This window comes from Nicotiana attenuata, unplaced genomic scaffold (genome assembly GCF_001879085.1).
Source record: "Nicotiana attenuata strain UT unplaced genomic scaffold, NIATTr2, whole genome shotgun sequence".
Taxonomy (NCBI): domain Eukaryota; kingdom Viridiplantae; phylum Streptophyta; class Magnoliopsida; order Solanales; family Solanaceae; genus Nicotiana; species Nicotiana attenuata.
The window spans coordinates 572,623-583,048 of record NW_017670377.1 but is presented as its reverse complement, the minus strand read 5'-3'; the positions used below and the strand labels follow the sequence as shown (position 1 = coordinate 583,048).

The 10,426-nt window shown below is 45.9% G+C and overlaps 1 protein-coding gene across 1 annotated transcript; it reads right to left on the bottom strand.

Annotated features, from left to right (window-relative positions):
* Positions 1–6,620: 6,620 nt before the first annotated feature.
* On the bottom strand, positions 6,621–7,148 carry LOC109238586. The gene has a single exon (XM_019405071.1). The coding sequence runs from the start codon at positions 7,146–7,148 to the stop codon at positions 6,621–6,623; it is 528 nt and encodes a 175-aa protein (XP_019260616.1).
* Between the last annotated feature and the right edge of the window lie 3,278 nt (positions 7,149–10,426).

Sequence of the window (10,426 nt, the reverse complement as noted above, 5' to 3'; positions counted from 1 at the left end):
TGCCTGGTGGTGAAGATGGACGACAAAGCGAATCGTCAGTTCTGGCTTAGCTACTTCTATGTCAGAACCGAAGACATGGTGGCCAATGCGAACGGCTTCCCTAAGGTGTGGAATCACGCTCGTAAGTGTCTATTTTTATCAAAAGCATTTGATTTATCGATCTTTAGTCGTAGGCTTAGGAATTTTCTCTCTTATTTGTACAGCTAAGACTACGCCTCCTCCTTTGGTCGGGGATAATTTCGACTGGGTTGGCCAGGTTCTACCTCTCATTGTAGGGATTCGCGAGTGGCTGGGTTTTCTCAAGAAGTTCGAGCCCGCTTCTTCCTTAGTCGGTGAGTTCAGCTATTTATATTTCTACTATTTTGATCTCATGGTTGCTTGCTCGTAACAGCTTATTCTTGATGGTGACAATCTTTTAATCTTTCTTTTTCAGCCCGAGGATCTTCGAGGAGACCGAAGGCTCCTCCTCCTGTATTTCATAAGAGGAAGGCTGCTTCTTCATTGGAGTCTGTTCCCGTTGTGACCGCGACCAGGCCTGCCCGGTCGTCTACTTCTGTTCCTTCTTTCGTCACGGCCAGGTCTGCTCAATCGTCGACTACATCTGCAGCAGAGGTCCCGGCTTCCCCTTTGCATCATCTAGTAGATGAAGAAGAGGAGTCATCGCCGAGCGGCAGGGATTTGGTATCCCGCAAGAAGATATCGGTGGACTTCGGTAATGGGGTCGTCCGGGCCGTGGATTCAGTAAGGGGCAATCATTAAACGGCGACCGTAGTGTTTGAAGATGGGCTCTGATCTTGATGGCGACGAGGTGAGGATGATGGGGTAAGAAACTACCTGGCTTGAAGTGAGACTGGAGGGATCCACAAGGACCATTACGGTCCCCCTGGATCGGGATTTGTTGGTGGATACAGAGAACGTGGTTCCTTCCCTCGGTCCCCTCTGTTCCGACGTGATGCGAAAAACTCTTGAGAAGCTGGATGATGCTACCTTATCAAAGAGCATAGCCGGCCTCGCTCTCAGGGTAAGCTTTTCAACTTCTTTTGTTTTTAAGTTCAACATTTTGAGGCGTCGTTCTTACTCTCCATTTTTTTTCCTTTCTTTTTCTTTCTTTTTGAGACTGTGATTCTGAAAATTGAGAGTGCCCGAAGAGAGGAGAGGCGTAAGGATATTTTTCTGAAGACGGAGCGAAAATACCGCGAGTATCGTGGCAAGCACCGCGAGATTTGTAGGCGGTTTGGTGAGAGCAGCAATTTCCAGGCTCTTCGAGATAAACTGAAGGAGAAAGATGACAAGCTTATAAGGGTCATTGAAAAATGCAGCGTCCTTGAGGGGGCGCCAAAAGACAAATAAGAGGAGCTTGACGTTAGTATGTGGCTCGAGGCCTAGTGTGGCGATCTCTAGGCCTAGGTAGTCTCACTGCGCGCCCAGCTCGAGGAGTGCCAGTTCAAAGCGGACGCTTTAAGTGGGGAGGTCGCCAAAAAGGCACCAAATCTCGAGAAGGCGGAGTCATCTCGATCGGAGTCTATGAGGAAGGCGGAGGCTCTAGAGATTGTGATATGCATTCTTCATTCTGAGCGGGAGAGTGCCAAACTCAGAGAGGAGCAGCTTGATGAACGGATAAGGGAGCTGGAGAAAGAGGTTTCAGGCCTTTGTAATCGAGTTGCTGCTCTCGAGGCCGAGAAGGCAAAGTTATTTGCTCAGCCATCTTCTTCCGGCACTTCTGCTTTTCCTGATATTCTGCGGGATTTGTGCAAGGAATAGATTCAAGCCGAGGCCTAGCTGGATATATTTAGAGTTCTGATAGGGGTGGGAACTGTTTCAGAGGCCGTCTTCAAGGATGCTCGTGTTAAGGCACGTAGAGCTCGGGTTGCTTGTGGCTACGATCCCGCTACACCGGAGGCCGGTGATGACGAGGAGGATGCTGGCGTGGATCGGATTAAAGAGGACGCCTGGTATGAGGATGATTATCCTGATGGCGATGGTGATGGCGAAGAGGCAGATGGAGATGGCCTAGGCGATCAAGCTGATGGCACTGCTGGGCCAGGCGACGATTGGTAGTTTTTCCTTTCCTTCTTTTTTGTTTAGCCGCAGACTTGTGCATTTTTTGTGGGTGTCTTTTCGAGCCTTTTTAAAAAATATTCTAAGTATGAAATACTAGTTCTGTTACTCGTACCTGATTTTTTTTCTTTTGTTCGAGTTTGTATGTTTGTTGATTTTTTTGCTTGGTTGCCTTAGTCGTAATAACTTAGCTCAAGTAGGTTGAACGAGGTTGAAACAAAACCTAGGTTTGATCATGGCTGAGGGCTAGTGGGTGTTAGTTTGAACGAGGTCGAGCATATCGCATGTTTATTTATGGCCGATGGCCGATTAGGTATTGATTCAAGCGAGGTCGAATATAATATGTACTTGATTATTGGCCGAGGGCCGATTAGGTGTCAATTCGAATGAGGTCGAATGTAACTTATACTTAGTTATGGCTGAAGGCCGATTAGGTGTTGATTCGAACAAGGTCGAATAAAACCTTTACTTAGTTATGGCCGAGGGCCAACTAGGTGTTGATTCAAACGAGGTCGAAAATAACTTATTCTTAGTTCTGGCCGAGAGCCCATTAGGTGTTGATCCGAACGAGGTCGAATATAACCTATACTTAGTTATGGCCGAAGGCCGAGTAGGTGTTTATTCGAACGAGGTCGAATATAAGCTTTACTTAGTTAAGGTCAAGGTCCAACTAGGTGTTAACTCTGACGAGGTCGAATATAACCTATACTTAGTTATGGTCGAGGGCCCATTAGGTGTTGAGGAGACATTGCTTTGGCTGTACGTTTGGAGAAAATATGAGTAAACTTCATGCATTGGTGCTTTGTTCATATACTTGGAGAAATTTACATATTTTCTGGGCTGGCATTCCAGTCTCAATCTATCTAGCATTGGCTGGCATTCCAGTCCCAGTCTATCTAGTCCCTTCATTGGTCGACCTGGAGAAGTATATTGAGAGGTTGAGCAATGAACTAGCCGTCATGTGCCTCCGTCAGTGTACACTTCAATCCTGAAGTTTCCCTTTTATCGCCTCGTTAAAAACCTCCCCGAGAAAAACCAAATGGGACAAAACTCAAGTAAGGGAAAAAGAGTATGACTTTGGGGACGCTTCTTCTTTTGAAAGTTGAAGTACTTGAGGTGTGTAATATTCCAGTTGTTTGGTAGTCAGTTTCCTTCCATTGCTTCTAGTTGGAATGACCCTTTGTTTGCTGTTGTCGTGATTTTGTGTAGGCCGTCCCAATTTGTTCCTAGTTTGCCTTCCCGTGGGTCTTTTCTTGCTTGTGTTTTAGCTTTAAGCACGTAGTCCCCGACTTTGAGTGGCATGACCTTTGAATTTTTGTTATAATAGCGTTCTGCCTGTAGTTTTTTGGCGATCATCCTTATGTAGGCCATATCCCTTCGTTCTTCTACTTCGTCGAGCTCTTGCCTTCTGCTTTCATCGTTCCTCGGCCCACTCTAGTGGGAGTATCTCAGGCTGGGCTCTCCAACTTCGACCGGTATTACAACATCAGTCCCATATACTAATGAGTAAGGCGTCTCTCTGGTGCTCGTCTTAGGCTTTGTTCGATAAGCCTAGAGTACTTCTGGTAGTAATTTCGGCCATCGCCCCTTGGCATCTTCGAGTTTTTTTTCATGATGTTCAGTATCGATTTGTTGGAGGACTCCGCTTGCCCGTTACCCGCGGGGTGATACAGTGTTGAGAGTATTCTTTTGATGTACCATTTCTCAAAAAATTTGGCGATCTTTTTTCCAGTAAACTGGGGTCTGTTGTTGCAGCTGATCTCTTTGGGGAGGCCGAAACGGCATACAATGTTTTTCCATATGAAGGTGGTCACTTCCTACTCGCATATTTGGGTAAATGCTCCTGCTTCTACCCACTTAGATAAATAGTCAATTAAAACCAAAAGAAATCATACACTATCTCGCCCTGCCGGGAGGGGCCCACTATGTCCATTCCCCATTCGATGAAAGGCTAAGGGGAAGTGACTGAGTGGAGGTGCTCGCCTGCTTGGTGAATCATTTGGGCATACTTTTGGCATTGCTCGCATTTTTTCACGAAATCAGCAGCCTCTTTTTTCATGGTGGGCCAGTAATACCCTGCCCGTATGAGGCATCTGACCAAAGCCCGATTTTCGGAATAAGCTCCGCAGTGGCCTTTGTGGACCTCTTCAAGGATGCGCTGTGTTTGATTTAGGCCTAGGCATTTCGCTAGAGGGCCGCCATACGTTCTCTTGTACAGGTCGTTGTGAATGATGTTATACCTGGTTTCTTGCATTCGCAATTTCTTGGCCTCTTTTTTATCAGTTGGGAGTACGTCATCCTGCAAGTATGTAACAAGACAGTTGCGTCAGTCCCAAGTCAGGTTTACGGTTCTTACCTCGATTAGATCTATCGATGAGTTGAGAAGGTGGACTACACTTCTGTCTCCAGTTGCAATATTTTTGGTGGCTGCGGCTAATTTGGCGAGGCAGTCTGCCTCGACATTTTGTGCTCGGGGGATTTGGTCGAGTTGACATTCGTCGAACTCGGGCAGCAGCTTGCAGATTTCAGTTTGGTATTTTTGTAACCTTTGTTCCTTGATTTGGAAAGTCCTTGTGACTTGGTTGACCACGAGTTGAGAGTCGCAGCGTAATCTCAGCCGTTTTGCCCCTTATTTAGGTGCCAACCTTAACCCTGCAATTACAGCCTCGTACTCGGCCTCGTTGTTAGTCATATCCGGGAACCTTATAGATTGGCGAATCACCTCGCCAGTGGGGACTTCGAGTACGAGCCCCAGTCCGAATCCCGACGCATTTGATGCGCCGCCGGTGTACAGGACCTAGAGGTCTTATGTTTGGGGAGAAGCATGGACGGCTTCTCTTTGGACTTCAAGCGTTATTTTTACGCTGAAATCGGCATCGAAGTCTTCAAGTACTTACGACTTTATCGTTGTTCGTGGTTGATATGTGATATTGTGCTCGCTCAATTTGATGGACCATTTGGCTAGCCTTCCTGATATCTCACGTTTATGCAAAATGCTTCTTAAGGAGAAAGTAATGACGACCGAGATGGGGTGGCATTGGAAATACGCTCTAAGCTTTCGTGAAGCTACGACTAAGGCTAGAGCCAATTTCTCAAGGTGAGGGTACCTCATCTCTGGGTCGGCTAATATTTTGCTAATGTAATAGATGGGAGACTGTGTACCTTTGCTTTCTCGGACCAGAACTGCGCTCATAGCCATTTCGGATACGGCAAGGTAGACGAGGAGACGTTCCCCTAGCTCTGGTTTTGAAAGCAGTGGCGGTGATGACAAGTATGTTTTTAGTTCTTTTAGGGATTGAACGCACTCTAAAGTCCATTGGAGGCCGTTATCTGTCTTGAACATGATGAAGAATTTGTGACACCTATCCGATGATGGCGAGATGAATCTTGAAAAGGCGGCGACGCGGCCAATCAACCTTTGAACTTGTTTTTTGGTGGTCAAGTGCTCTGGTATTTCGATGGCTTTGATCTGATCAGGGTTGAACTTGATACCTCGCTGTAATAATAGAAACCTAAGAATTTTCCTGAGGCTACACCAAATGCACACTTTTCGAGGTTCAGTTTCATTCTGTATTGTCTGAGTATGTCGAAGGCTTCTCTCAAGTGGTCGATGTCATCTTCTTTTTTATGGGACTTGACCAGCATGTCATCTATGTAGACCTCCATAATTTTACCGAGTTGGTCTTTGAACATCTTGTTACTAACATTTGGTACGTTGCCCCTGCGTTTTTCAGTCCGAAGGGTATGAATCTGTAGCAGTACGTCCCCTGATGGGTGATGAAAGGGGTTCTCCTGATCCTCCTCTTCTATGAGGGTTTGATTATAGCCCGAGTAAGCGTCCAAAAAACTCAGTAGTTCATGCCCGGCCATTGCGTCGATGAGTTGGCCGATATGAGGTAATGGAAATGAATCTTTGGGGCATGCTTTATTCAAATCTATAAAGTCCACGCACATCCGCCACTTCCCATTTTTCTTTTTCACCACTACCACATTGGTGACCTATTGAGGGTATATTGACTCCCTGACGGAGCCGTTTTCCAATAAGTTTTCGACCTCTTCGCGTACTGCATCATTGATTGCAGAGTTGAGCTTACGCCGGACCTGTCTTTTCGGGGGGTGGAATACATCAACGTTCAATTTGTGTGTGGCGATTTCCTTTGGAATGCCTGTCATATCTGCATGGTTAAAAGCAAACAAGTCTGCATTAGTATTTAAGAATTGATGAAATTTACCTGGTTCTTGAAGCTTGCAGTCGATGTAGGCTTTCTGGCTGTGGTCATTGCTGTCTAGTTCAACGGGGTCGAGAACTTCTATGGTCGATTCCGCGGCTTCAACCATATCGGGATCTTTGATTACGTCCTCATTTGACCTCGACACTGTTGATTGCTATGCTTCTTTTCCTTCTTCCTTCGCTTGTTGAGTGCTCGTACAGTCTAGAGCGATGTGGTAGTATTCCCGGGATATGCGTTGTTCCTCTTGTATGCTGAATATTCCCCATGGAGTTGGGAATTGATGACTTGGTACAAGCTGGAAGGGATGGTTCTTATGGTGTGTATCCATGGTCACCCTATTATGGCGTTGTATGTTATGTCTTGGTCCATGATATGGAATGTGGTTTCTAGAGTGACGCCACCGGCTAGGACGGGGAGTGTTATCTTGCCGGATGTTTGTCCAGCTGCATTGTTTGAACCTGTTAGCGTAATGCAACATGGTACTATGTTGTCCTCGAGTTTCATTGGTGCAAGTACTCGTGGGTAGATAATGCATGCGCTGCTTCCATCGTCTACCATAATGCGTCTCACATCGGTATCTAAAATTCGTAAAGGGATAATAAAGGCATCATAGTGAAGGAAAACCAAACCGTCGGTATCCGAGTTATCGAAGATTATACTTTCTTCGAGTTCATCGTACCGTTCGTGGGTGATTGATTGTTTGAGCTTGTGGGTTGTGGTGATTTTCACACTGTTGTTAGAAGCATCATCATCGCCGCCAATGATCATGTGGACGGTGCAGGTGGGCGAGGGTGGCTTCGGCGGTCCTTGATGTTGTTCACGTTCTCTAGCAAAATTGGTCCTCCCTCGGTCGCTCATTAACTATTTGAGGTGTCCCTGTTGAAGCATGTTTACGACCTCCTGTCTTAGGGTAATGCAATCCTCGGTTTTATGCCCTCATTCTTGTGGAACTCTCAAAGGGCATCCGACTTTCTGGTATTCGGATTTGACCTTATCTTTTGTGGATACTTCACCTTTGTTCCAAGCTTCTCCAAGGCGTACACTATTTTTGTTGGCGACACAAAAAAATTCTGAGCATATAATAAAGGGGGCGCATACCTCTTTCGTTCTAGTGAGTCCCTGTCCTTGATCTGGGTGGGCCCTCTTCGTGGCGGGAGGAAGGCGCGATGGCGCTTCTGACATATGGTTTATGCCGCTCCCGGCTGGGCCGCGGAGCTACGAGGTCCCTTCTGATATCAATTCTTCGATCTTTACGGGATTCGGCTTATACCGAGGTCAATCGATGAGTTGGCCTATTAAGTTCGTCCTCATCTGCTCGGACCTCGGCACAGTACGTGTTGTGTATTTCATCCCAAGTAGCTGGGGGGTACTTCATTAGCCGACTTAATAACTTTCTTGCCGCCCTTGTACCATTTCTGCTCAGCCCATTCTGGAAAGCTGCTACGGCCATCCCTTCCGATACATTCGGTAAGGTCATTCTTACTCAGTTGAACCGGGCGAGGAAGTCCCTCAATCCCCCTTCGATGACTGTTTGATAGCGAATATATCGTTCACTCTCGCCTCTGCCTTTTTGGCCCTATTATGGGCCGTTACGAACTTGTCAGCCATTTCTTCGAATGTTTCAGTGGAACGTGTGGGCAGCTGTGAATACCATGTGAATGCTCCTCCAGTGAGGGTCTCACAGAATATTTTCAACAAAATATAGGATACTTGTTCCTTGGCGAGGTCATTGCCTTTCACAGCGGTAACGTAGTGAATCACATGGTCTTCAGAGCCGGTCGTGCAGTCATACATTTTTAGGTAGTGCGGAATTTTAAAGGTCTTTGGTATGGCATGGGGGGGGGGGGCACCTCATCACTGTATGGTTGCTCGACGAACCGACCAGCATCTCTCTTTGGCAAGAGCTTTGGGGCACCTGGTATCTTATCGACCCTTTCTTGGTGTTCTCTCCTTTGCTCCCGAAGTGCTTTGTTCTCATTCTCCATTTCCTCTATCTTTTTCAAAATGGTTGCGGGGGTGTCGTCACCTGCACTATTAACGACGTTGTGAGTAATAACTGTCGTTGGAGGAGGAAAAGGGTCACGCTGCTCGTCCGTTGGTGGCAAAACACAAGTCCTTGCATTTTCTGCAACCGCATCCTGAGTGGGCTTATGCAGGATGCTGGTTAGCGTGTTAGTTAGCCAAGCCTCGAGGAGCTTTTTTAATTGCCGATAGCGTCTCTTCCATCGCGGATGTGGAAGCTCCTTTACCAAGAGATCTTATGATTCTATAATGGGGGGGGGGGGGGAGGGGGAGAGGTGATCCGCCTCGCCTGGGGGAGGCATGGGGCGTTGTATCCATGTCCTTTGCTTCAGAAATCTCATTGATGGTATTCAAGAGGTTGGTTGTGAGGTCGCCCATTATCCTCGTTCTTTCTTCTCTGTTACCTGCCATATTAGATCTGTGCATATGATCGCAGCCAACTCCGCAACACTAAAAAGTAGCGAGAGAGGGTCGCAATAGCTTTTACCCGATTAGTGGGTCGGGATCGAATCCACAGAGAGCTAGGATTGGAATCGAGTATCTATTTAGCTTAGGATCGCGTATGTGTTCTTAATTGGTCTTCTATTCATTTTTGGGTTTTCTTTATATTCTACTATGATCAAACTACAAATTATAATTGCAACTAAATTAGACTAAGAGTAAATTGCTACAAGTTGTATCTAATAGTTTAAAAGGCACTAGAGTAGTGACTTTCAACTAGGTGGCTAATTGACGGGTAATTGCATCTAAGGAACGATTGACATGTTTGGGGAAATATGTTATAACCGTTGCTCGATACAAACCACTCTACACCTCTCGGTAAAAAGAGTGGTTTTGCCCAATTGACTCTCTCGAGACCAATTAGGTATGCATAATTGCCCAAACAACTAGGGTTCAAGTCGGGTAATTACTCTCTCGAGGTTCAACCCTTTAATGGGACTATCAAATCTCTTGAGTCCATCCCAATTCCTTGTTGAGTCAATTTTGGAGACTTAGCTCTCTTTCTCAAGAAGAGCCTAGGTCAACTTAGCACAAACTAGTGTTTGCAACCACTAATTCATAAATTAAACCATAAAATTGACCCAAATAACAAACACCCATAATCAATCTAACCTTAAATCACAACACCCATCAATTACCCACACTAGGGTTGAGCCACAACCCTAGCTAATGGGTTTAGCTACTCATGCTTGAAGATAAAATCAGAGAAATAGATGAAGAGAAAGACATATTAATTAATTACTAAAGTAAATACAAAGTTTCAATGATTAAAACTACGTAAAGATGCCAAAAATAGCTAAGAAATGTCTTCTCACGAGCGCAGCTACAGTGTTCTAATATCTGATACCCTAAAAATGGAAAAATGTTCTATTTATACTAAGCTGGAAAAACTGGACAAAAATGCCCCTGTGGGGTCAGTGTGGACCGCACAAAATGGTGTGCGGCCGCACTAGGCTCTTGACTCTGAAAAATCAACTCTCTGAACCCAGGCTCTGCGGACCGCACAGAATGGACTGCGGCCGCGGAGGCATCTAGCGCGGTCCGCACAAACACGACCGCGGACCGCACAGGCTTGAACCTTGGCACTTGACATCTCTCTAAAGTTTGCTTCCGCGGATCGCACAAAATGGTAGTGCGGCCGCGGTGTCTCCAGTGCGAGCCACACAACATCTATTGCGGCCGCACTACTCTGATGCCTTAAAATGCACTCTCTGAATCTCCCTAGTGCGGACCGCACAAAGTGTAGTGCGGCCGCACTAGGCTTGTTTGTCCTGAGTTGTCTTGTCTTTTATACTTGTACAGGTTTCACTCCTTTTGAGCTGATTTTTGACATCTCGTCACTTTGTTGCTCAAACCTGCAATCAAGCACAACTTATGAGCCTTTTGGGACTATTTTGTAAGAATTTATAATCAAAGCGTAAGCAAGAAGGAGCATGAAACACGTCAAAATCCCTAGTTATCAACTCCCCCAAACTTAAACTTTTGCTTGTCCTCAAGCAAACAAAATAAGACCCACCCCTTGAGAGAAAATCCAAGAATTTTCAGCTATCTTAAAGTAACCTTAACTAGCATCAATTGGGACTAACAATTGCCCTCGACATACATGAGTCATT

Bases quoted from the DNA above. Each gene is read 5' to 3' on its own strand.
- LOC109238586 (XM_019405071.1), bottom strand. From the start codon at position 7,148: ATGAGCGACCGAGGGAGGACCAATTTTGCTAGAGAACGTGAACAACAT.